The 27,721-nt window shown below is 36.1% G+C and overlaps 1 protein-coding gene across 1 annotated transcript; it reads right to left on the reverse strand.

Annotated features, from left to right (window-relative positions):
- Nucleotides 1-3,026: 3,026 nt before the first annotated feature.
- On the reverse strand, nucleotides 3,027-11,248 carry LOC120133101 (GBF-interacting protein 1-like). The gene is made up of 12 exons (XM_039149751.1): nucleotides 10,933-11,248; nucleotides 9,903-9,946; nucleotides 9,232-9,337; nucleotides 8,723-8,852; nucleotides 8,203-8,603; nucleotides 7,935-8,111; nucleotides 6,855-7,239; nucleotides 6,420-6,702; nucleotides 6,004-6,165; nucleotides 4,863-5,363; nucleotides 3,421-3,929; nucleotides 3,027-3,388 (listed from the first exon to the last, which is right to left on the reverse strand). Exons 1-11 carry the CDS (start codon nucleotides 11,096-11,098, stop codon nucleotides 3,639-3,641), a joined length of 2,646 nt encoding a protein of 881 aa, XP_039005682.1. The 5' UTR covers nucleotides 11,099-11,248; the 3' UTR covers nucleotides 3,027-3,388; nucleotides 3,421-3,638.
- Nucleotides 11,249-27,721: the final 16,473 nt, after the last annotated feature.

A 27,721-nucleotide genomic window follows, 5' to 3' on the forward strand; every position in this document is an offset into this window, starting at 1 on the left:
AAGAAATTCCTTCTTAGACCACTTAAACAAGACTGACTTTTGGAGAAAGTCCATGAGAAAAAAGCTCTGTGCTATAATGAAACTTTTATTCTTTTCCCTTCTCGGAAATAATGAAACTTAGCCTGCCAAATAATAAAGTAAAATGGTTTTGCTTTAGTTTTTTCTATGTATTTTTTACAAAGGAATTTTGATTTGTTATTACAGTATTGATTTCGAAATTTGTATATTTTGTGGTAACCGCATTGAGTATTGTCCAACAAATTGTTTATCAATGACTGAAGAATATGAACTTTCTACTTATGACCGTCACGAATTGAATTATAATCAAATTGTTTTGAGCCGTTTACCAATGTCAGTAATTGACGATTATACAATTCAACAACTTTGAATTCGATTCAAAGAAAAACTAAGTAAAGGGCCTTTCTTTTAAGTGAACCTGGTCATTTGTGCAACTTATATTCACTGCAATATGACATCTAATTAAATTTAAATTTTTGGCAGATAACTTGGGGTGTAAACTTAGAGTCTGTTTGTTTGGAGGAAAATAAATTACGGAATTGGTTTTCCCCAAAATTCTGTGTTTGTTTCACGTAATTCGTTTTTTGGAAAATGTTTTCTAGTATTTGGTTGGAGGAAAATTGGTTGGTTAACATAAAACATTTTTCTGGTCAGCAGAATTTACTTTGTGTTTTCTTGAAAATTACTTACGGTCTGATTTCCCGTAAGTCATTTTCCGAACTTTTCACTTCAAAGAATAAATACTCAAAATAATTTTATTTTATGAATTTAATATTAATAAAATATTTTAATATCATTTTAATCAAAATATTAATTATTAAAATATTTAAAATATATTTATTAATATTTCTAATAACATAATATTATATTTTTAATATTATAATAAAAAAAATCAATTATATTATAATAATATAAGATATTATATTTTTATTTTAATAATATATAATAAATTATTAATAAAATTTATATTATTTATTAATTTCATAGAAATAGTATTATTAAATTATTAATAATGAATAATATTATTTATATATTTAATATTAATCTAATAATCTAATAATATTTTAATAAAGATATTTAAAATATACTAATATTAATATTTTTATTAATAAAATTATAAAAATAATATTTAATAATAAATAAATTATTTTAATATTTTAAAAATAATTATATTAAGTTTTATTATAAATAATATTATTTATTATATTTAATATTTGTAATAAATAATTTTTAAAAAAACTCATCAATTAATAGAAAAAATATTTAAATATCATCTTCTAAACATCGTAAAATATTTTTTAAAAAATGTAATTCATTTTCCTAAAAAATATTTTTCAAAATACGTTTTACAGAAAATTATAATTATTTCACAGAAGGAGAAATGCAGCCTTTATAGGATATCACTTGGAGACCCGGGCCACAGTTTTCTTTGTCAGTTCCACTACCTAAGAAGCAAGAAAGGGAATTGTGGTGAGAGATTCATGGATGCGATCTAAATCCGAAATCTGTCCACTCCATGCAAGGGATTCATGGATTGAGGAAAATAATATTCCAATAAAATCTTCAGTCTTTCAAGCTGAAGGTAATCTCTCTATTTTGGGGTTGAGTTGTTACTTGAACCAGTTAAAAGCCAAGTACAGTGTGATAGTGTATATTTAGGTGTAGTTACGAACCAGTTAAAAGCTCAAAACAATCATCCCATAGTCCAAAACTATCAAATTTACAGAAAACTAAATGACTTAATTGACTTAATAATTAACTCAAAGAACTAAAAGAATCCAACCCTATATACCTTATCAATAACTTTAATCCAATTCCCCCTCTAATATGACTTTCCGATCAACCAAACAGACAATGGAAACAACAAGAAATCAACCAAAAAAGTTCTTAAAGACGGAACTATAAAATGAATCCAAAGATTTAGTAGCGACCTTTCATTTCTAACAGCAAGGTTGAGGAGAGCGAGAAGAGAAGTTTCACGCGCATCGAGATTAGGGGAGGAGAGCATTGAAACAAGTGGTTGAATAACAACAGCAGCACCAAATTTGGAACGTGTCTTAACGGAAGATTTTTCTAACGAGTTTTCTAATGCCTATAGCAGCTTCGATCTTGGCCTGTAGATCTCCAGTTATGACTTATGAGCTTGTGAGAGAGTTCGTGTATAAGGGCTTGTTTCTGGAGATTCCAAGTCTCTTTTTGGTCCTCGCCGGCGGTGGTCGTTGGACTTGGTGTTGCCGGCGGCGTCTCCTCCTCCTCTGCGTCGTGACCCATCTTTCCTTCATGGGTTATTGCTCAAAAACACGAGCATATGTGCACTTATGAATTAAAAATGGTTTATTTTTAGAGTTTTTATATATGTTCGATAAACTTCTTATTTTATTAAAAAGTTCAATTAAAAAAAATTAGTGTGCAAACTGTGGTTTTAATATTTTAGGTGCTTAAAATTTTACACGTGATATATGTCCAACGTTTCTCACATTATTATTTTTAAGTATTCCCTCCATTATTATCGATAAAATAAAATTCGTCAATCATTCAAAACATACCTTACAGATTTAAAATTTAAAAAAGAAAATTAAACCTCTAAAGCTTTGGATTCTCCTTACTGTCTTGCCGAATAATCATTCACCCATTATCACACATCCAATGACCAATCATCACCTTTAATGATATTTTTTGTCAAAGGTTAGTGATTTTTAACATAACCTTGAAGATTTTGATAAACATGGCAGACGCTAGCAATTACAGAACATGTGCAAAATATCTGCCACCCCTAAAACATCAAACTGATTTGCACCAACGAACAATCCTGTAAATATTTGGATATAATTCATCTTCTAGTGCTAGTGCTCTACAAGCGAGGCTAAAGAAAGGCCCACCTTTTGACAACAAATATATATATAATTGTGCAAGCCAAGAAAACATACAAAACTACACTTGCATTTCACTTAATGAGGAGAGCATTTAGGACACAATTCAAATCAGAAGCCTAAAGTGAAACAAAACAATTGAAAATCTGTTGGCCTTTGCTTATACCAATTACAACAGTTCAGTACATCCTTTTCTTGTTATCAAAATTAACTTTACAGGTAAGACTGGCAAAAGAGACGAAGAAGATGAGATGGAAAAGAAATTCTCACCGACCTCAATCATAACTTCCAGAACCCCCTAAACCTTAAACAAAAGGGAAAGATTCTCACCCTTAATAGTAAATGCTAGAGTTCAACAATTTGAAAAAGGAAAATATGAAGAGAAAAGGCATTAAACTATGAAAAGGAAAATCAGGTAAAAAACCATATAGCAAGAGACAGACCTGCACGTGCCTACCTTCACTAACTTTAAAATGGTCAAAATCAGTTAAAAGGCGAAACTGAATCCTTTATGCCCTCAACCGAAGCAAACAGAAGATACCATTGGCTCTTTCTTTCTTTTTTTTTTGGTGGCCTCCTTGAACAGAATTACAATCTTCAACTCTGGCTAATGGGTGTATCTTCTTGATGCTCCTCTCCATTCAAACCTGTTGGAGTTCCCAGAAGTAACACAAGATTGGAGACATTGAATTGTCTTGTTTGGTTGATTTACAAAAAGAAGAAAAACAAAAGAACATATCTGTCCTTGTTTCAGTAGTTACTAGGCCAGTTCATCTGTGCATGCTGAGGCTGCTGATAAAAATTGGCAGCAGGTCCCCCCATGTCAACACCTCCAGCCATAGTCTGGGCCTGTTGTAGAAGAGGATGAACACCGGCTGCTACTCCTTGTGGATGATAGATACCGGAAAAGGAGACAGGACCAACCTGTGTTGGAGCAAACGTCACATTCTGACTCTGAGGGGGAAGGTTATAGAATGAACTAGCTGGCAGACTGGATATGTCTCGACCAGGGGGAGCAATCCACACAGCTGAACCTTCACTCTGCAGCAAAGCAAATATGTGAAAAAAATGATAATAGAAGGAAAAAGTTTTTTTTCTATATAAAAAAAGGCACCTAATAAACTAGTCAAGAATGGTAAATGGTAAACGCCAAATGACACTTCACCAGACCTATGTTTATCTATATCAGAACAGAAAATGCTTATGGGAGACGGGCACAGATAAGAATATCATGTGGAACCATAACAGAAAATTAAATCAACCTACGAGAAAATTATCACCATTTTAGGCATTAAATTAACATGAATTTAATGCATCAAGGTGGCACTGTCTTTGGTCCAAAAAGGATAGGAATTTATCTTGATTAAGAAGTCAACTTATCAACCACACCAAATTGTCCCCATAAACTGGAACAAACAGAAAAGCAATGGACATTTGCAGGCTTCTCAGAACAGTAACATAAAAAGTTTGAAAAGGGTAGCAAAATCATCCTGGGATAGGAATTTATCTTGATAAGAAGCACATTTATCAACCACACCAAAGTGTCCCCCTAAACTGGAAGAAGCAGAAGAACAAGAACTGGCATTTGCGGGCTTCTCAGAACAGTAACATAAAAAAATGAAAAAGAGAAGCAAAATCATCATAGATTGAATGCAAAATTCAATTTCAAACACCAAAGACAACACCCAGCTGCAAAGAACTACTTTAATCTCAACTCTGACATAAGAAATTGAGACATGAACATAAAAGATAGTTCTTTCATTCTTGTCTTATTTCATAAATGTAGTCCCAAACATATCAATAGCTTGCAGTATACTCTATAATAAAAAATAAAAAAACAGGCCAAAGGTACATGTAACCATCACAGAAAAATAAACTAAGAACAAACTGGGACATGAACCTACAAGCCATTATGAAATTTTTGCTTCATTATTTCTTCAAAAAAAATGACAAAAATGGGAACATGTTGCTAACCTGCTGCCCCATGATGCAGACATTGCTTTCCTTGAATTGAGATGCACCAAGATCCTCATTTGTGGTTGAGTTTCCAGTTGTGGCAGCAGAACTGGGATTATAACTAGCTGGGGCGGAGCCATATGGTCCATAACCACTTGGCATTACAATATGTGAGAAACTTAATGTATTATTTCCAGGTTTAAATTGAGGAAGAGAAAACTTGACTCCTGTAGTAGGCGCTGCGGGTGCAGAAGGATAAACAGTTCCAGCTTGAGGTTGTAAAGGAAAAGCACCATTATTTATAAATTGGTGGATTGCAGGAGAAGGATAATAAAAAGGAGAGTAAAAGGGGGCAAATTGAATGTAGTTTGGAGGATAATGCGGTAAATGCACCCCAGCTGCTGAGCCATAGACATGGACTGGTTGCTGTGTTGCAGGTATAGAACTTTGCATCAGCCCAGTACCTTGAGTTACTACTGGAGTTGAACTTGCTGTTGTCAGTACCAAATTGTTTACACCCTGTGAAGTGCCAATAGATGCAAATAAGCTCCAAATTCCAAAACAAATGAATTAATATACAGGCAATATGCATGTGTCGAGAGTTTGGATGAGTCCAGCAATAACAGAATATTCAAATTCAGTATTAGTATGTAATACTGCACAGAAAGATGAGTATAAAAGCAATCAACTGCCTTGTCTGACAATCATTATCTTATAACACTACGAATTTCACCAAGTCAACCTCTCAGCTCACCCAAAGGAGCTCCAAAAATCAAACATGTTCCAGGTTTTATTGCTGCTATAGCAAAACCATTTACCTTCTCAACAATAAACACTAAATAAGTGATACTTTTGTAGTCACCAAGTAGGTTGACAGAGAATCATCTATCTAGAATGTTCAAAAGCTGGGTACCTATATTGCAGCAACTAAAAATTATGGGCAATAGATCAAAGTCCAATAGAATTGTGCTATATTACCTCAAACACATTAGTCGATTAGAAAATGAAAAGCAATATGCTCATTCAACTAACAGATTCCATGATTTATTCAAAAAGAAAATATTTCCCTAGTAAAATACACCTTTTCTGTGTAAACATATGCAAGGTTCTTTTTTGATAAAGAACATATGCAAGGTTCTTAATCTTAATCTCTACAAACCTCTTGAGTAGATGGAGAAATCTGTGGAGGAAGTACTACAACATTCCAATTGTATTTTGTGGCATTTCCACCAGAGGAAAAGGGAGAAGAACGACCATCATTATCAGCACTTGAACGGTAAAACTGGGCATGATAAGTTGCTGGATCAAATGGCTGTTGAACCTACACATCAAAGCATTCAATTACACAAGAAAGAAGTATCAGAGCCAACTGGCACAATTGAAATTGACTTTATGGAATCAATATTATAGAAATCAGCAAAACGAGCAAAAGAAAAACTCAAACCAAGAATTTTAGATAAATTAGTTAACATTAAACTTTCTACTATTTTTTTCATAAAAAATCATGCTAAAAGAAAATTGAGCTTGAATAATACAAAGACAGTAGAGCAGCATTATTATGTAGGGGATGCTTACAACAACACTTGAAAGGTGAGAAACATCACATGCTTGAGAGTCAGGGTTCTCAATTGGCGCTAAAATAGGAGGGACAAGTCCAAAATTGTAGTTAGGAGGTGCATGGACCACAGAGTATTGATGGTCTCCAGAGAGCAATGCATTCTCCTGCTTGTTTTCATTATACTCTGGAATCGAACTAGAAACACCACCATCACTGGACAATTTTTCAGGAGCATGTGCAGGTGATTGTGGATGATCAGCGTAATCTCCTTCCTCAACAGTTGACAATGCATTTTGATTGCTAGAAACAGTAACATACAAGAAAATAGCATGAGGCAAGCATACAAAAAAACACCAAATAGTAGCATGATAGTGATCCCTAGAAAGATTATCATTGCTTATTCCATAGAAAATGGGGGTCAAAATTGCTTAGAAGTCAAAAAGTTAACAAACCTTGAAGCCTGCTCCTCTGGAGTTTCATCAACATCTTGAGAAGGCTCAGACAAAGGTGTAGGACTCTTAGCACTATCCTGATAACCAGCATTGCTCAATGTTACTCCAAAATCAAAACTTCCAAAACTCAACTTGGTTCTTTCAGATTCAGGGACATGGATATGGTTTGGAATTATAACATGTTGACGTTGTGGGAGATGCAACTCCTCTAGCTTCTTCTGCATTTTTGAAGTTGCTTCTTCAGAGTCAAGAACTCTTGAAACAGGCTGCAAATGAACATTGGCTTCAACAGAACTAGTAGGAACATCAGATGCACCAGTTGTTCCAGAACCCTGCCCAACATTAGAGCTGATTGGCTTTGGTTTCCACTCTTTAATAGAACCAACTGTTGATGACATATAGGAATTAAAATATGTTCAAGAGCAAAAAATTTCATTTAGAGTTGCCAAACCACTAGTATTTAGTAATATGAAAGAATGAAAAATCAAGTAAATTTGTGCTAAAGATATCTTAAGATTTAAAAGATTTATTTATTGTTTCTCACCGTTACACTGTTATTTAAAGGGCTACTTCTATTTACATTCCTTCTCAATTATAATGATGATTTTCATTCAAACTTGAAACAAACATGCTACTGAATTATGTTTTTCTCAGAGGAAAAGGTGACTGATATCAATTTACCAAAAATAGCTACAGATTTCAACGATTATAAAGGGTAACATAGTGAGCCTGAACATCATTTGTCAAGCAGACAAGGGAAAACATTCAAGTAAATTTTCCTAGTCTAAGTGAAGTTACATAAATCCCAGCTCCAAGAAATAACTCACATATCTTGATACATAGGCTAGGTCAAGACAACATAAGCACCCATGTACAGTCTAGCAAAAAGCTGAAAATCCGCTTTTTTTCTTCTGTGTATCAGGAGGAAGGATTATAGCACACAATCCACAATGTTTCTCTAGTTTTATCCAATTAAGCCATAAAACCAACAAGAAGCCCATCTCAAGTTTCATCAGCAATTACCAATACGTTAAAAACTTACAAAAGAACATTGATGAAGACAATATTCATTCCAACTACCTTTATGAGGGCCAATTACTTGTGAGCGGCTACCATAATTGGATGGAGGCCGACTCATAGAGGAACCATGGGTTGCAGCAGATGAAGGTTGGACAGACTCACTCTGCAGATTTTTCACAACTCCAGAAGATTTGCTCGGCATCCTTCCTTGCATGAAAGTGCTACTAATCTCAGTAGCTGTCATAAGTAATAGAAAAAACTAATCAGATTGATCGGTATAAGGAATATAAGTCTCCAAAACTGATTTTTTCCCCCCCAAAATCCTGACCAGAAGCTAATTTTCTTTCAGTAGGGACAACTGCATTTGGTTCTGCAGAAGCCCGGCCACCTCCCACTTCACATTTGATTGTGCCCAAAGTGCCAGGGGGCTGAGAATCACTGGATGGAACTAGTACAGGGTCTGAGGACGAGATGCAGGTTGTCGAGGAAGATGCTGGAGTCGTCGACATGGAGCAATCACTAGGGCTTGCTGCAGGCGGCCTACTCATGTCCCCACTTTCAAATGCAACGGTGGGTTTGTTTATTGCACCAGCAGGGGATGGTGCACTCCCATAGTCATAGCTGACAACAGATGAATTTTCCCGATGTTGATTGGCAGCATTTCTTGCATGTGCAGAGGAAGTTTCAGCCACTACACCAGTGGGACCATCGACCACGACAGGTACAGGACTATAAAACATAACAATGAAAATGTAACAAACTGCATTTAAGAAGCCACTGTAATCAATAGTCAACAAAAAGCATAAAAAGAAAATCATAAAGATAGCAGATCTGCAAATTCTGGTTACCTGGCTACCATAGTTGATTCTTTAGTTTTTGTCTCCAGTGAGATTAATGAAGATTGAACACTACCTTTCTCTGCATCTTGATTTGTTCCATTATCTTTCCCAGGACCAGAACTCTTGGAAACACCAGTTTCTGATAGGATAATCAGGCACAAATTGCATGAATATAATCGTTGACAATAATCCAAATTAAAAAAAAACTAGCAAAAGAGTCGAGGAAATTTTATTTATAAAACTGAAAGAGGGCAAATATAATGACAACCAGTTCAGCACCGCACAAGCTGTAACAAAAACCACATCTGACATAAAACTCAACAAAATGCAAGAGAAGGGGAAAAGAAAAACATGTTTAAAACAAAATTAATGAACCTGTTCATTGACCTTGTACTAAATTGGTCACATGGCTGAAACAAACACAAGTATGCAGCACAATCAACTCATTACTTCAGAAGCCTAACATTATACAAGAATTGATAATATTAAATAGGTTTTTCTTCCAAATTTCTGTTTACCATGTGCTGCATAACGAGGAAGAAAATTTCCCCGGCCACCCTTACTCCCCCTTCCCTGTGAACCAGATCTCCACCGGGAATCTGGGGACTCTTTATCGTTCAAACTCTGCAACAATGAGTAGTAAAATCATATGAACTGCAATGATTAAACAGAGTCTAAACCAAACAAAACAGGGGGGAAATCTTTCTTACTGTACTATACAGGTGAAATAAAAGGCATTTTTAACTAAATACTGCCATGTAGTCTCAATCCCCCAACTCCCAATAATAATTTAAAAATGATGCATGTAAACACCATGGTAGATCAACTTTCTTCAAATCATGGACCCTGCCAATACATTTTCTATTCTTTCACCCTTTCATCCTGAGGTTGCCAGTCAATCCTACACACCCCCCAACAACTTCATGCCCAAACTCTCCAGCCTCGAGACAAACCTTATAGGCAATAGAAATTTGCCATGGGTAGAACAAAATTTGGTAGGAGTTATCTACTTCTCTCCATCACCTACTCAATTTTTTATTTGCTTACTCACATATAAAACCACTTCAACTTTTCCATACCAATATCTTAACAATAAGAAGGTTAATATTGCCAAAACAGGAAAATGCCGAACTTGCGGCAATTCAAAAAGAGAGTAAATTCTTGTGCAATTTGCAGTGGAGTCTCTTACCTCTTTTTTCCTGTCACGTTTTCTTTTGACTTCACGAAAAGGATCTGAAGGACAATGCAAAATGTCATCTATTTCTTTTGACTTCACAAAGGATTGCACCAAGTAAAATGATAATATACCAGCAAAAAGCAGTTAGATACACATAAACGAGAGTAACATCAGCTAAGAACAACATATATCTGACATGACAGCTTTTGGCCCCAAACAAAGCCATGCCTCATAAGTAGAGAAAACTGATAAGCTTACAGCAAATAGAAGGCCATGATACGATAGTATTTCTGAACACAATAGTATTAAGTCCTGATATAGTGGTTAAATCAACACAAACAGTAAAACTCCTCAGTGTTAAGAAGTCACCCTTTTGTGCCTCAGAATAAGATAAGTGAAAGAAAACCAGAAAATGATAGATTCATAAATGTACCAACAGATAATGTCTAACTAATGAACAGAAAGCGGGAAAACCAAACAATGAGCTTCAAAAGAATAAATTTGCAGCAGACAAGACATTTAAGATGCAATTTAATCAAAACCTAGTTTCAAGAGATCTAAGTAAAGACCATATACAAATTAAATCCCTAACCCTTGGGAAAATGAACATTAAGCAAAAGAAATCTGAACGCCAACAGTCATGCAATTTGCGAAGGGGAAAAATAAATAAATAACCAAACCTTGCATTTACAGAGGTACACATAACATATATATAAAGTAATAAAAGAGAAGAAAAAGAGAACATATCAAATCATAATGTAACAATACAATGGACAGTGCAAACTCGTTACACTCCGAGAGTTCTTTAAGAGAATACTAAAAAATAACCTACTACAGTTCCCAGCAACAAAACTCAAATCACCAAAAATGAAATTATGATCAAAGACAAGCTCGAGGAAACACAGATACAACAAAGAACACCCCAAAAAGCATAAGATCAACCCCATTTTACTAATCCAAAAAAACCATTAAAAAACCATAAAGAAATGGAAAACTTAACTAGAAAGAGACCTAAAAGTAGAATATGAAGAGAAAGGAGTACCCTGAAGAAGGAGCCTCTGAGCGGTTTCATTGGGATCCATGGAACATTCTTTAAGCATTGCATAAATCTCATCTTCACTGTGATTACCCGTGATTTCTTTTATGTTTTGGATCGTTTTCCTCACGCTGCTCGGAATTGATGAAACCCTAAACCCCGCAGCGCTCATCTTCTCAGGAAAATCGATTTTCCTGACCTTTATTCACCACTTCCTCCTTCAAACAAAGCTCTTTCTCCTTCCCTTTGTATTCAACTAGCAACTATATTTGAAGATTATTAGTATATAACAATAATAACTGTTTTGTGTTTATTTTTTTAAGTTTATAAATAATGGTAAGGGTGTACATTAATCGAGTTTGAACGAATAATGTTATGTTTGTGATCGTTTATTTATTTTAAAAGTGTTTGTTTATTTATTGTTCACGAACATATTCATTTAATATTCGCAAATATATTTTTTTATATGTTAATAAACATATTCATGAACATATTTGTTTATATGTTCACGAATGAGTTACTGAATAAGGTTGTTTAGCGTTGTTTTAGTATTTATTATCATTCATTTATATATTCAATTTTTAATTTCATTTTCAAACTAAAGAAAAATGATGAAATTAAGTTATTGGTGTTTAAACTCTTAAAAATTCATAGTTTAAAATGTAACTTTTATCATGTGTTCTATTTAATATTTATTTTTACCAATATTTAAAATGTAAAAAAGTAAAAAAAAAAAGAGAATTAGGTAAACGAGTTTGTTAATGAACATAAATAAACGAGTTGATAAACGATCACATAAACGAGTTTTTTCGTGATCATAAAATAAAACATAACACACTTCTGTTCGTGTTCGTTCATTTATTGAATAAATATAATTTTTTATCCATATTCGTTTATTTAACTTAACAAATAAATATAAACGAACATTATACGAATAGTTCATGAATAATTTATCAAACATTCAATAAATGAATAGTACAGACTGAATATAGGTACTTAAAAAAACAAGGAAGAAATCAAAAACTTTAAATGAAAAAAATTATAGTTTTTTTATTGATCTAAAATGAAAAGCAATAGGAAATGAAAGCAATAAAAAATTATATCGATTATAATAGATATCTTTTAATGTTTATTGTCTTATTCAAACGTACACCAATAACACATATATTTTAAATGTCAATTTAAAATAATTTTAGTTTCTATCTATAATTACTATATAAGCGCGTTTAAACACGTACGCCAACACCATATATTTTAGTTTCTATATTAGTAATCGTTTTTTTTCCGGTCAGATCGGTTTTTATCATTAATTTTTTAATTAATTTTATTTAATTTTTAACATTATCGATTTCTTCTTGTTCTTCTTTCTATGCTCATCTCCTCTTTTCTTCCCTCGCCTCCCTACTTTCTTTTCTCGTCACTCTTCTTCGAAGAAATCACTCCCTTCGTCGAAGAAAGGGAACCCAATTATTCGCCTCCTCCTTCCCCTTCCTCCCACTTCTCCATCGTCATTTTTCCTACTCTTTCGACCGACCATATATGATTGATGGATGCTCCGATCCGTGACGCCGAATGGCGGTCATTGTATGGCTTCTCCTACCCAGTTTTCACCATGTCTTTTGATTATGGTTAAGAAGATTAAGTATTTTATAACCACGTCAATCTGTCACTTCCTTTTGATTATGATGCAACCATGGCTATCTTGTTGTTCTCCCGGGCTTCGAATGTGGCTAGATTCTTAGCCTTCTCTTGTGATCTAGCCAAGTTTGCTTTAACCAATCGAAGCTGGAGCGTTTCTAGGTTTTGCTTGGTTTGAGTTGGAGCATGAAAGTGCTTCAATTTTGGTTTCTTATCCTATTTTGTAGGTTACGGAGGAAGAAGAATCCACTTTTGCTAGGCTTGGTTTGAGTTGGAGCGTGGATTTTTTAAATTATTTTTTATTTTTAAAATGAGGGTTGGGTGGTCAATTTAAAGGGATGGTGATGAATGTGTGAGTGTGAGTTAATTTTTAGCTTTGAAATTTAAATTTTCGGTGTTTACAGTGGAAGTTTTGGGGTTATGGGAGTTATGTCTTGTTGAGTGTTGTGGGTTCTCTTGATAGAAGAAGAAGAAGAAATAATGGATGAAGGATAAGAAGTGAGAGGAGAGGGAGAAGAAGAAGTGTTGAGATTTTTTCTTATTTTAAAATTATCATGTCACACATCCATTAATGGGTTAATGGAGGTTAACATTCGAGGGAGTTAAACCGAACATATCGATAACATTAGATACCAAACACATTAAATTAAAAAAAATGATAACCAAAATCGATCAGACTGAAAACAAAATGGACTAGTGATATAGTTTTTTTTAATAAGACAAAGTTGTAGCATCTATAAATTTATAATATATGCTTCTATCATTTGATTATCCAAATTTAAACATGTGATCAATCAATCAAATTATTTTTTAATTTAATATTAATAATGTGACTACGCTAAATTTAATTTAATATCGTAGACTAATTATTGAAATTTGAAATGTTAATATGATAATCGATTTTTACTTCAATCACAGATTATTTCTATTTTGAAACAATAATTTTCATTTACATTAAAAATAAATAAAACTTGTGTTTCTCTCTTTTATTTTTACTCATATAGGACAGACAAATATTTTTATTATTGCATGTTAAGAATAAAGAAGTTGTTAAGGAAGTTAGGAATCAGTTAGAGAATTAGTTAGGCAATAGTTTTGTTGTAAATACCATATAAGTGGTGTAAATGAGATAAATTAATACATTGAGGCATTTTCAGTAATTCTCTTGTTTTAACATGATATCAACCTAAATTCGATCATTTCGCTTTGTGTCTCCTACTTTTTCCTTTTTTCATTTTGCCCCTTTTCGCCTGACTACACCTTTTTCCCCAATTTCTTATTTTCCTTCTTCTATCAACGATGCCTTCTGCCGAGGAAATTGACTTCACTCACTTGCTCTACCTTCATCCATCCGATATGCATGGGCTTCTGTTCGTCTCTCAACCACTGATTGGCTTAGAAATCTACAATGTTTGGAGTCGTTCAATGAAGATTGTGTTACTTGCAAAAAACAAGTTAGGGTTCATCAATGGCTCTTGTCAACGAAGTGATTACAGTGATGCGTTGCAAGTGCAGTGGGATAGGTATAATGCAGTAGTTCTATCTTGGATCCTAAATGTCGTCAGCAAAGATTTATCAGCTGGGCTAGTGTTCGCCTCCAGCGCTGCTTCCGTTTGGAACGATTTGCAGGAGAGGTTAGATAAAATTGATGGCTCTCGCATATTCTTTTTGCATCGAGAGATTGCTACACTTTGTCAAGGTGAAGCTACAATTTCTTCCTTCTTTACTCGGTTGAAAATGTTGTGGGATAAGTACGAATCATTGATCTCGTTTACTACTTGCGACTGTGATGTTTCCTAGCATAATATGAAACACCTTGTTCAGCAAAAATTGTTTCAATTCTTGATGGGATTAAACGATTCTTACTCAACAATTAGGAGTCAAAATTTTCTTATAAAACTTTTGCCTACAGTGAATCAAGCTTATTCCATGATGATTCAAGAGGAATCGCAACGTTCTCATCTTTCTGTAGCTACTGTACATGATTCAATGGCCTTGTTCTCTAGCTCTACTGCTTCATCTGAACGAAAAAAGTTCTCTGGTACTTGCGATTACTGCAAGATCAAAGGTCACAAGAAGGATCAGTGCTATCGTCTAATTGGATTTCCTTCCAATTACAAGTTTACTAAGAAGAAAGTAGTTTCAAATGCTTTGGAAAATTCAACAGTTTCTGTTGACTCGGTGGCTGCTTCTACTCGATCTAATTCTGTTTCTTCTACTCCACTGTTCACTCAAGAACAGTATGAACAAATTTTGCAGTTATTGAACAATCCATCTGTAGAATCTGCTGTTAACCTTGCAGGTATATTTGCTAACAACCCTTTACATTCTAATATTTCACTTAAATGGATTGTTGACACAAGAGCAACATACCATATTGTATTTGATTTCAAGAGCCTGGATTCTTCTAGTCCTTGTGATTCTTCTACTCGATTCATATATTTCCCTGATGGTAAAAAAGTTCCTATCACTCATGTCACAACCATTTTTTTGTAAAACAATTAAATATTATTTTAAAAACGATTACGACTTTATTTTGGAAAAATTGATGATTTTGAACGGATTTGAATTAAATTGAATAGAGTCGCCATCGACCTTTGGGTTAGGTAGGCCGAATACCTAAAAACGTCTTTTAAAACAATTTTAAGAAAGATCATTTTTAAGACAAAAATAGTCTGCGTTTACCAAAGATTCAATTAAAATGGATTCGGGAGTCGGTTACGTGTGGGGAAGGATAAACACCCCCACAACGCCCAAAATTGGTACTGTGTCGCTTACACATCGTCGTAAATGGTGGAAATTACAATTTGAATATGAAGGAAAAAATATGATCTATTTATTGAATATTTGTTAAAATAAAATAATAGAAATACTTCACTTGGTAAGAAATCTCAAGATTTGCAATCCTCCAACGGGAAAGCTATCTCATCTATTTCTTATCTATAAAGTATATCATATCTTTGAATTACCACTAAATAATATCGTCATGAGTAGAAAATTCAATATGCTTAATTTATGTATCATTAATAGTAACATAACAACCATTAATACAATAAAAATTATGAGAATAATAAATAAATTATGATTTATTTATTGAAAATAAAAAAATCCTTTTCTCGATAAGAAATCTCGAGATTTGCAATCCTCCGCCGAGAAAGCTACCTCGTCTATTTCTTACTTGTAAAGAATATTTTCTCTTTAAATTAAAAGATAATGACGAAAATTGACATAAAATACATCATATTACTTTCCAAAACATACATCACTCATATTAAGATTCAATGAAGAAATAATAATAAAGATTAAAATTTAAATATTAAACAATATGACCATCAAATAAATTAATCAAAAGATAAAAACAATGAAAATAATTTCTATAAGCTTGTAAAAGGAAGAATGTGCATTTTTATTATTCTGTTTGAACGTCGTATCGGATTGTACCACTTCGATCAAGTGATACTTTCCACGCCCATTCTATAAATATGTTTTCTTGAAAATAAAATCAAATATAATGAAAATAAAATGGCGATTGGAAATATAAACATTTACATTAAATTGAATTAAATACATTACTTACATAATACAAATAACCATAGAATATGTAAAAATACATTCATACATAAATAACTAAAATAAAACTAAGTTAACATTACAAACCAAAATACAAACCAAATAAGCACATATGATAATTTCAGGGACCAAAATACAAAATACAGAAATTTAAAGGGCTACAATCGAAGAAACAAGAGTTAAATAACTAAACTGAAAATACACAAAGACATGAAGGATAAAAGAAATATTTAAACCAAATGCCAAAACAGTGACTAAAACAGAAGATGCATAAATCTGAGGGCCAAATTCGAACTTTAATAAAAATGTAATAATAAACAGATAAGGACTAAAATATAATGAACGTAAAATAAATAGACATTAATCGATATTTACCCAAATATGAGAGTAGTGATCAATATAAAAATTTCATAAATGAAGGGTTCAATGTCTAAACTTTCAGAAATATTAACAAACCAGTCCAGTGACCAAAATGAAGAAAAACATAAATCACATGTCCAAATCCGAAGATCATAAAACCTACATAATACATAAACTAGTGATTTAAATAAAACAAAATGAAACTATAGGCTCGAAATAAGATTGCATGGATTTCCTTTAGTGACCAGATTGCAACCCTTACAAAAGCTTGAGGGACCTAAACTGTTGTTTACCCATAAATGCTAAGGACACGCGTGCAAGATTACAGAGATAAGAGGACCAAATGGGCTATTAGCCCTTAATCCCATCACTCGGCCTCAAAACGACGCCGTTCGACGTCTGAAAAATAACCCTTTTAAGGGTTATTATGAAACCCTAAAAATCATTTTCTAACCCCCCCCATTTCCTCAGCCGCTTCACTCGTCCCTCCCTCATAACAGAGAGCCGAAAAGGCTCTCAACCACATTCCTTCTCAACCTTTCTCTCTAGCAACCGGAGAACCCAAAACTCCCCGGCCACCGTAGATCGGTGGCCATGGGGAGTAACCTCATCTCTCTCTACTAAAAACCTAAGCAAATCAAAACCCCAAAGCCCACTGTACTCCAACCCTAACCAAACTAGAAGAGGAGAAGGCTTTACCTTCGGATACGGGGCTAGCTGGGATCGGAGAAGGTCACAACGGTGGTGGTTCGAGGAGGAGGTAAAACTCTTCTTTCCTCTCTCCTTTTTTCTGTTTTTTTCTTTTGTTTTTTTTTTGTTTTCAATTTTCTCCCCCTCTCTGGTTTCTTTTTTTGTTCTTTTATCTTTGCTTGCCTCTGGATTCCTGGTGAGATGATGATGATATCTAGGTAGCTAGGATTTGATTTCTCTGATTGGGTGAATAAAATCCAGATTTTTCGGGATTTTAGGGTGCTATTTTAATGGGTTTTTTTTTTAGATTTGGGTAAGTTTAGGCCACTGTTATTTGATGGGGTTACTGTTCACGCAGGAGAGCAGTCGGCGGCGACGGGACACCTCGGCTTGGTGGCTCGGTGAAGATCAACGTGCGGCTGGGGATTGGAATCTGGCTTGAGCGGCGGCTGTGTAGTTAAGGGATTAGGGTTGAAACCCTAAATTGATTTAGGGTTTGAAACCCTAAACTGATTTAGGGTTTAAAACCCTAAACTGATTTAGGGTTTGAAACCCTAAACTGATTTAGGGTTTGAAACCCTAATCTGATGGGTTGTCGGGGACTGGGATTGGGCCAATGTAATCTGAATTGGGCTTAGGGTCTCTGGGCCAAATGGGCTTCGGGTTGTTGGGCCTCTGTAATCTGAATTGGGCTTAGGGATTAGGCCTGCAAAAATTGTAATAATAAATAATAATAAAATAATAAGATAACGATAATAATAATAATAATAATAACGGAAAAAAAACCCGGACAAAAACGGGTATTTACAGCTGCCCCTCTTTGCACATTCTTGTGTTAACAAGAATAGGGCAAAGACGACAAGAAAACACGTTTTTTGTCTGGTTCTCCTCTTTTTGGTTAAAAAAATGGATAGTTTTGTTGGTGGGGACGACACTGCTCATACGCAATGAAGAGGTCTGGTCGTCTAAGAGTGACATGGCTCCTACGTGATGAGGAAATCTGGTCAGCTTTAGGAAGGGTGATAACTCGGTTCCTACGTGATGAGGACGGCTGGTTATCCTAATGTTGACACGGCTCTTACATGATGAAGAGATCTGGCCATCTAAAGGTGATAACACGGTTCCTACGTGATGAGGACGGCTGGTTATCTATGGTTGACACGGCTCATACGTGATGAAGAGATCTGGTCTAGGGATGACACGGTTCATACATGATGAAAAACTCTGGCCACCTTTAGGAAGGGTGATAACTCGGTTCCTACGTGATGAGGACGGCTGGTTATCCTAATGTTGACACGGCTCCTACGTGATGAGGAAGTCTGGTCAGTTGATGTTGACTGATTCATTGCTTCAATAAGTCTTGAAGATCCTGTAAAAAATGGTCATATGCCATGATTTCATGTTATCAATATGCTCTAAGAATGATCTAAATGCATGTTTAAAGGGTTATGCTCAGTTCGTTCCTGGCATTGAGACTCCCTCATACTCTTTGATCGAAACATGCGATATTTATGCGTTTATCCATGCCTGATTACTTTCTTGACCTCTCATTAAATATTCTTTGACTTTGTCCTTCTGATCTAACCCGAGAGAGTTTATCTTGCATCTTTGACTCTTTGGTCATTGATTGATTTTTCAGAGAAAATTCATTCAGAATGGACTCTCCTTGTTACATGCCTTTAAATTGGGACTTCTTTGCTTGGGAACAGTATGATTATGTTGAAACTGATTTCTTTGATTTAAACCCTCTTTTTCCTCAATGATTTGTTTAATGACTGATGGGAGCGTGCCTTTGCATGTGTTCTCTGGTGAACACCTGTTTCAAAATCCCCATAATCTGACACTTTTCAGAGTAAAGCATAGTAACTGATGTTGTTATTGATTAGTAATTTGGTGAATATATGCGAGGACATTGAATCAAATTCAAAAATTTTACTGAAGACAGATAATGAGAAAGTACAATCTTTTGGGACAAGAAAGCAAGTATATACAAAGAAAAACAATGGACAAATATAGTGAATATCAAATGCTGAGTCCTTCTATTTCTTCACCCCAAATCTTTCTCGAAGGTTGACATGTGTTTCGAAGATTCAGATCGTACAAAAGATGTGTGAGCATGAGAGTCTTTCCCTAAACCGTTAGGCTTCCGAGGGAATTTACCATTTCAATTTATTCGAGCCGTCCATTACGGATTTTCAACTCGAATCCTCCTTTGGTTTCAAGATGCCCATTTTGGGTTTTCACCTTGAACCCTCCTTTATTTATTTTCTTCTTTTTTTTTCATTTTTCATTTTTCATTTCCTCTCTTTTTTTTTTTTTTTTTTTTTAGGTGTAATATCGTTTGACCGAATCTGAATTCACGGGATTAGGCAAATCTTCCCCATCCATTTCTGTTAACACCAAAGCTCCTCCTGAGAATGCCTTTTTTACAACATAGGGACCTTCCCAGTTCGGCATCCACTTCCCTCGAAAGTCTTTTTGCATAGGTAAGATCTTTTTTAGTACCAAATCGCCTTCACGAAATTCTCGAGGTCTGACTTTCTTGTCATATGCTCGTATCATCCTTCTCTGGTACATTTGGCCATGGCAGATAGCTCTCAGCCTTTTCTCCTCAATCAAATTTAATTGATCAAACCTACTTTGTACCCAATCAGCCTCGTCTAGTTTCAACTCCATCAATACTCTCAAAGAAGGTATTTCCACCTCAATAGGTAAAACTGCTTCCATCCCATATACCAAAGAGAATGGTGTTGCCCCAGTAGATGTACGAACGGACGTGCGATAAGCAAGCAATGCAAAAGGTAATTTCTCATGCCAGTCTCTATATGTTTCAGTTGCTTTTGTGATGATCTTCTTGATGTTTTTATTCGCTGCCTCTACTGCCCCATTCATTTTTGGGCGATAAGGAGCCGAATTGTGATGTTTGATCTTTAACTTTGTGCAAACTTCCTTCATTAAATCATTGTTCAAATTCAATGCATTATCTGTGATGATCCTTTCAGGTGTTCCATATCTACAAATGATTTCTCTTTTTAGAAATCTGCACACTGCTCCTTTTGTGACATTAGCATAAGAGGCAGCTTCAACCCATTTGGTGAAGTAATCTATAGCCACTAAGATAAAACGATGTCCATTTGAGGCCTTCGGTGAAATTGCCCCAATGACATCGATGCCCCACATTGAAACGGCCAAGGTGCGTTCATTACATGGAGTGGTGAAGGAGGAACATGTATTTGGTTATCATGAATCTGGCATTTATGACATCTTCGAGCAAATCTGATACAATCTCCTTCCATAGTGGACCAATAGTACCCAAACCTCATGATTTTTCTAACCATTGTGAATCCATTAGCATGTGTTCCACAAACTCCTTCATGGACTTCCTCAAGTATTTTCTTGGCCTCGATTCTATCCACACATCTCAAAAGCACCTGATCCTTGCCCTTTTTATACAATATATCTCCATCAAGGACATACCCCATTGCTAATCTTCTTAAGGTCCGTTTATCATTCTCCGCTGCCTCTGCCGGGTAAGCCCGATACTTTACGTATTGGAGAATATCATAATACCATGGGAGATTATCATCTTCTTCTTCCTCTATGTTGCAACAATGAGCTGGCATTTCTCTTATACTCATCCGAATAGGCATCATTCGAGATTGATCATCGGCCTTAAACATAGCTGCCAACGTAGCCAAGGCATCTGCCATTTGATTTTCTTCACGAGGAAGATAAGCAAAAGAAATTTCTTCAAACTCTTTGATCAACTCCATCACTAAGTTCTTGTACTCTATCAACTTGGAGTCTCGAGTCATCCATTCCCCGCGAAGCTGATAAATAACCAGAGCAGAATCGCCGAATACTTCTAGGCTTTTAACTTTGCGCTCAATTGCAGCTTGAATACCCAAGATGCATGCTTCATACTCTGCCATATTGTTAGTGCATTCAAAGGCGAGCCTACTAGTACAAGGATAATGATCTCCCTCAGGTGAAACTAGTATTGCCCCAATTCCATGTCCCACAGCATTAGAAGCGCCATCGAAGTTCATTTTCCATGTTTCATTTTTCGGAGTATCCTCTTCAGTAACAAATATACTCATCAAGTCCTCGTTCGGAAAATCAAATTTTACTGGCTCATAGTCTTCTAATGCTCTGCTTGCCAGGAAATCTGCAATAGCACTTCCTTTAACTGATTTCTGGTTCATGTAGACTATATCAAATTCGGACAACAACATTTGCCATCTCGCCATCCTTCCAGTTAGAGCCGTTGATTCCATCAGGTACTTTAACGGATCCAGTCTTGATATCAACCAGGTAGTATGATACAACAAATATTGTCTCAGCCTCTTAGTAGTCCATACTAAAGCACAACACAGCTTTTCGATAGAGGAATATCGAGTCTCACAGTCAGTAAATTTCTTACTGAGATAGTAAATAGCTCGCTCTCTTCTTCCAGTTTCGTCATGTTGGGCCAACACACATCCCATTGACTTCTCAAAGACAGTCAAATATAAATCAATGGTTTGTTTGGGATTGGTGGCATCAAGACAGGAGCAGTAATTAAGTAACTCTTAATTCTATCGAAGCATTCTTGGCAACTATCATCCCATTCTCCTGGATTTTGCTTTCTCAGTAATCGGAATATTGGATCACATTTCTCGGTCAACTGAGAGATGAATCTGGCAATATAATTTAACCTTCCCAGAAAACCTCGTACTTCCTTTTGCGTCCTAGGGGGAGGTAATTCCAAAATTGCTTTGACTTTATCAGGATCTATTTCTATCCCATTCTCACTGACTACAAATCCCAATAACTTCCCTGAAGTAGCTCCAAATGTGCACTTGGTTGGGTTAAGCTTGAGCTGGTATTTTCTTAATCTTAAAATAGTTTCCTTAAGACTTTTACATGTTCTTCTCCAGTTTGTGATTTGGCAATCATATCATCCACGTACACTTCTATATCTCTGTGCATCATATCGTGGAACAACGTAACCATGGCTCTTTGATATGTTGCCCCGGCGTTCTTAAGTCCAAAGGGCATCACCTTGTAGCAAAACGTACCCCACATTGTCACAAAAGTTGTCTTTTCCATGTCTTCTGGGTCCATCTTAATTTGATTGTAACCTGAGAAACCATCCATGAAAGAGAAAAGAGCATGACCAGCCGTATTGTCAACCAAAGTATCGATATGTGGGAGTGGAAAATTATCTTTGGGGCTCGCTCGATTGAGATCTCGGTAGTCAACACACATCCGAACTTTGCCATCTTTCTTTGGAACTGGCACTATGTTTGCTACCCATTCAGGGTACTTGGCCACTTGTAAAAATCCAGCATCGAATTGTTTCTTCACTTCTTCCTTGATTTTTAATAGCATATCTGGTCTCATTCTTCGAAGTTTTTGCTGAACAGGCTTGCATTCCGGTTTTATTGGTAGCTTGTGCATCACAATGTCAGTCTCCAACCCCGGCATATCTTGATAAGACCAAGCAAACACATCCTTATATTCCCGAAGAAGGCTTATAAGACCATCTCTTACTTTTGGTGAGAGTGAAGTGCCAATTTTAACTTCCTTTATATCCTCTTCTGTTCCCAAATTTATTGTTTCAGTTGTCTCTTTGTGGGGCAATATTTGTCTATCTTCTTGCTCCATCATTCTAACAAGCTCAGAGTTTAGCTCACATTCCTCTTCATCTTTATAACCCTCAGATTCTTCGAGACACATGTCATTTTCAAAATCAATTTGTGGTTCAAAAGTATCATTACTCGAACAGTTGATATCTGAAGACCTGCGAATCAAAAGGAGTACATTTGGCTGTGGACAAAAATTTTATCTAATATTTATCAAGAGAATAATTATCAATAAAGAATAAAGAATACTCAAGAGATGAATAAAATACTTGCTAAGATTAGAATGAAAGAAGAACACCGTTTCATTAAAGCAATGACAAATAACAATTTGTCCTTTTACAAAAGCCCTATTATATTTGGGTCAAAAGGAGACAGATTTGTTATTATGCATTACTTTGAAAAGTGCTTATAGAACACAGGGAGTTCTTCAACAGTGTAATTGTTCAAAACATAGCCAGGAGGACACGGACGGATTGATGCCAAGGAACACTCTCCAGTAGACTCTTCTGTGATAACGTTGATGCTCAGGCTACCCAATAAATCTTCAACAATTTCTGTATCTTCAATATCCCCTGACTGTTTCAGCGTGTCAATCATAAATCCTCCAGACACAAAAGATTTGGAGAGTGGTGGAATGACCATGAGTCCCCAAACAAGGTCTTCTCCCTTTACTCTTGCCTTCCTCCTTTCCTTAAGCTTTTGTGCATCCTTGACTTTATCATGGTACGTTGGTTTGTATCCGAGACCAAAATAATTTCTCTTAGGAACTGGAGCCGACCCTTCAGTGATTCCTTGCAGTTTCTTTCCCAAGCCTTTCCCTACCTTTGCTCCTCTAGCTAAGGTCTCCTTTAATTGCATCTTTGTATTTTTTGAAAGATGAGGAATGGGAATTCTTTTGCCCTCAGAGATAAAAGTAGCATTAACAAATTCCAAGGACTGGAAGGAGGACTCTAGTGCATTTTCATCTACCCCTACATATGGTGCATCTGTAGTGATAGAGGCAATGATGTCTTCTTCCGCTTTGATGGTCACTAGAGTCCCATCAACAATGAATCGGAGCTTTTGGTGAAGGGAGGAAGGAACTGCCCCAGCCATGTGAATCCAGGGTCTCCCTAGCAAGCAACTATAACTCGGATGAATATCCATGACAACAAAATCTACTTCAAATGTTGTGGGGCCAATTCTGAGAGGGATAATCATCTTCCCCATTATCTTGCGTTCTGTCCCATCAAATGCCCTCACAGCATTGCTACAAACCCTCATTTGTGATACATCCACAGGAAGTCTATTTAGAGTGGCGAATGGCATGACATTCAAGGCCGATCCGTTGTCAATTAACACCCCAGAGACGATGACTCCTTTGCAATGAGCAGTAATGTGTAAAGCCTTGCCCCTGCCTTTTCCTTCTTCAGGTATTTCGTCATCATAAAAATAAATAAAATTATCTGCATTAATATGATTTACCATCCTGTCCACACGTTCCACTGGTATATCCTTCCCTACAAAAGTTTCATTCAGCACTTTGATCAGAGTATTTCGATGTACTTCCGAATGCAACAGTAGAGACAACATTGAAATCCGCGCTGGGGTCTTATGAAGCTGTTCCACAATATTATACTCGCTGTGTTTCAGAAACTTTAAAAATTCCTGAGCCTCCTCAATCTTAACAGGCTCATTCAATTTATCATCAGGATCTTTAATAACCACATCTCTTGCTTTATCAGCCTTTCCAGGAGCATAGCATCTTCCACTCCTGGTGAAAAATCCAACTTCAGCAACCTCTTCCTCCTTACTCTTAGGAGTATTAATTTGGCATGTATAGTCCCAGGGAACACTCTTGTTACTCTTGTAGGCAAAAGGCGCAGGGGTTTTGATCACCACCCTAGATGTTATACTTCCACTGCTGGCCTCATAATTTGGCTTTGATATGACCAGGACAGGCTTTTTTAAATTCTTTTCAGCTTCCCTTGAATTTTCTTCAGAAGCGCAGATATATCTTTCATTTTCACTCATTCTTTCTTCATAGAACTGCAACTCCTGCTTGTTCATTAATTCTTGGACTATCTGCCTGAATTCTTGACAATCCTGAATCTGATGACCATTTTCACCATGGTATTCACAAAAGTTCTCTGTTTTTCCCGTTGAGCATTCATTTCTAGGGCTTAACAACCCTCTCTCCTTTATTTGAGCATATACCCATTTCAGTGGTGTTCTTATTTCTTCAATTCTCCTCTTAATTCTCTGATTTTCCTCAATAGCGTTCACTCCCTGATTCTGATGATTTGGGAGCGGGTTTGCAGCAACACAGGGTGCTTCAGAATCATTAAAGGACACCACCTTTCTCTTGATCAGATCTTCAACCACTCTTTTAAAAGCGAGACACTTTTCAATGTTATGTCCTCTGAGATTTGCATGATACTCGCATGTCTCATTTTCATTGAACCATTTTGGATAAGGTGGTTTAATTGGATCAATGAATTTTGGTGATACTACGTGAGCTTGGACTAATCCATGGAAGAGCTCACTGTAAGTCATTGGTATGGGAGTGAACGTCATCCTTTCATTGTTATGCTCACGCTTAGTCTCTCCTTGAGATGAAGAAGAATTTCCCGTCTTCGGCTTACTCACAGAGAAATTTACATTATTCACCTCTCCTTCTTTCCTTTTCACATAGGGTTTCTTTGCAGGAACTTGGCTACCGGCAATCTGCCCCTTCTTTAATGCTCTCTCGATCATCTCTCCACACATCACGATATCAGAGAAGCTCTTAGTTGCCACTCCTAACATATGATCAATATAAGGAGATTTTAACGTATCTATAAACATGGTTATAAACTCCCTCTCAATAAGTGGTGGGTGCACTTGAGCAGCAATATCCCTCCAGCGCTGAGCGTACTGTCGGAAGGTCTCATTATGCTTCATCTCCATATTTTGGAGAGTAACACGATCAGGCATCATATCGGTAACGTGTTGGTATTGTTCTTTAAACGCATTGGCCAAATCCTTCCAAGACCCTATTTTAGCTCGGGTTAATTGGTTATACCATCTGACAGCTGACCCCGTCAAGCTGGCCTGGAAACAGTGAATTAATAGCCCATCATCCTTCACGAATCCTGTCATTCTTCGACAAAACATGGTCAAGTGAGCAACAGGACAAGTTTTTCCATCATACTTTTCAAATTCCGGTATTTTGAACTTTGGTGGTAATACTAGGTCTGGCACAAGACTCAATTCCTCTGCATTCATTCCGTCTTGAGAACCCTGCTTTCCCATTTCTTTAAAAAACCCTTTGCACCAGTCCTTTAAATGCTCCGGTACTTCCGTTTTAGGTTTCTCCATTTCCTCAGGATCTACATCAATATACTCATAAGGACTGTTTTGAGGGTTAGTCGTGGCCATTTGAACCTTTACAGCTGAAGACCCTGCAGGATGTTCCACTAGCTTTTCAGGTGAGATAACTAGTCTCGGAGTAGACTCCTACCTAGAAACTTCACCAGGGGCAGCGCTTGGTTCTTTAACTGTTTCAGTACGTAACCCAGACATCTTGGTCATCATCTCATTCATCATATTAGCCTGGCTTTGCAGTATTTGATCTATAATTGACTTTTGTGACTGATCCATCTTTGCCTGCCATTCTTGTTGTATTCTTAGTAAATCTTCTTGCATTTCTTTCTTTAATTGATCAAGCTTGGCCTCCATGGCTCTACTTCGCGTGTGATAAGGATTGGAGTTCTTACTTGCCAGAATCGTCTGTCACATAACCCTTCGGAAATTAATTTTATTGTTCTTTTAAATTCGAATGCATATTATTGGTAATGTGCTATAAATGATACATTTTATTGGTGATGCATTATAAATGATGAATTTACTTATGCATAATGAATGATGCAAGTATGAAATGCAAATAAAAGGCGTTGACCCAAGCAGTAACCATTCGGAAATACTTTCATTGGATAAAAAGTTTCACTCATTACAAAGGAGTTCTATTACATAAAGGCCTAGCCCTCAGACTCAGCTCTACAATTTCGTTCATAATGGCGATGATCTCCCTTGTATATTCAGAAACCGGATTTGTGCGCAGTTGGATGATCTCCGCTCTATTGGCTAATTCATTCATGTACCGAGCCACTTCACCCATTTGAGCAATAGCTTCCCCCATCATGCGCTCGCGTTCTTCTACTAAGGATCGATAATGCTCGTATGTATTTTCCCATCCCTTATTGATGCGTTTGATCTCTTTCTCTAGATTGGTAATATGAATTCGACATTTCTGGAGTTCACCCTTTAATTCTCTGATTTCCTTCTGGAAGGATTTGTTTTCCTCGAGAGCAACTCTTAGGTCCACTGAAGCGGGAGGAACTTGTACTTGCAGAAGGGACTGCTCAAGGTTCGATACATGACTTTTGAGCTCATCATTCATAGCTCGAGATTGGTTCATCTCATGTTCGAATCTTATCTGTAATTCTCCCATTTCTCCCGTGAGCTCATCTACTTGCTGACTTTTTGTCGAGAATCTCTGCATCCACGATCCAATCTCTGCCTGCTTTCTATCGAGGAATCGATTCCATCCCTGTCTCTCAGACCACATCTCTTCTTTCTTTTGCTTTCTTTCTTCTTCGAGCTCTAAAATTCTTCGATCTTTGTCCTCAAAGTCCTCAATTATACTGTTCATCTCAGTTTTTAACCCTTGGACTTGATTCTTTTCTTCTTCTAATTCTTTCAGGCTGACTTCTTTTTCTTCATGGAGTTTTTGAGCTCTACGAGCCTCAGCTTTATACTGCTTGATCAATTCCTTTTTATCGGCCTCTAGCTCGCATACTTTTGCTTTTCCAGCTTCTATCTTCTTGATCTGACACTTGTTCTCAATTTCCAGACTTTTGATTCGCCGTCTTGCAGCCGCTAATTCTCTG

This window comes from Hibiscus syriacus, unplaced genomic scaffold, assembly GCF_006381635.1.
Source record: "Hibiscus syriacus cultivar Baekdansim isolate YM2019G1 unplaced genomic scaffold, ASM638163v2 tig00110577_pilon, whole genome shotgun sequence".
NCBI classification, from domain to species: Eukaryota; Viridiplantae; Streptophyta; class Magnoliopsida; order Malvales; family Malvaceae; genus Hibiscus; species Hibiscus syriacus.